This window comes from Helobdella robusta (genome assembly GCF_000326865.2).
Source record: "Helobdella robusta unplaced genomic scaffold HELROscaffold_63, whole genome shotgun sequence".
Taxonomy (NCBI): domain Eukaryota; kingdom Metazoa; phylum Annelida; class Clitellata; order Rhynchobdellida; family Glossiphoniidae; genus Helobdella; species Helobdella robusta.
Window position 1 is genome coordinate 162449 of NW_008705353.1, and position 538 is coordinate 162986.

At 34.6% G+C, this 538-nt stretch overlaps 1 protein-coding gene across 1 annotated transcript in view; it reads right to left on the reverse strand.

Moving 5' to 3' along the window:
- The window catches only part of HELRODRAFT_180578 (hypothetical protein), a gene marked incomplete at both ends in the record, with an annotated part of 4892 nt that overhangs the window by 1194 nt on the left and 3160 nt on the right, over positions 1-538 (reverse strand). Inside the window, one exon of the mRNA XM_009029894.1 lies at positions 365-439. Coding sequence (XP_009028142.1) covers positions 365-439 — 75 coding nt within the window. The remainder of the gene's footprint in view (positions 1-364; positions 440-538) is intronic.

Below are 538 nucleotides of genomic sequence, written 5' to 3' on the forward strand. Positions count from 1 at the left end.
GTCATAACTTTCAACAACAGCTGACGAGTTAAGTGCTTGAATGGCGTTTATTGATTTGCCTATAGAAGTTATCGCGAGCAAGCAAATTTATAATAATGATGGTGGTTATGATGATATTAGCAAGGATAACAACAACAACAACAATAATATAAATAATAATAATAATAATATTGTAAATAATAATAAAGTCTTTATCAAAATCGATCAAACAGACAGATTTCTAAGAAGAGAAAAAAGTCAACAGCCCACATGCTCATTCATCTGTTCGTTCGTTCGTTCATTCACTTATTAATTAATTCATTAATTCAGTCATTCATTAATTCATTCATTCATTCATTCATTCCTTCGTTCGTTCAATGCAAACCTTGGGCCATATAAACTGTGCCTAAATCACATCTGAACTGACCAATCATCTTTTTGGCGGCTACGACATTTCCCACTTTTAAAATATGGCGGCCCGGAAGTGCGTAGGAGTGAAAGGCCTGATTGATTGATTGATTGATTGATGGATGGATCGATCGATCGATCGATCGATCGA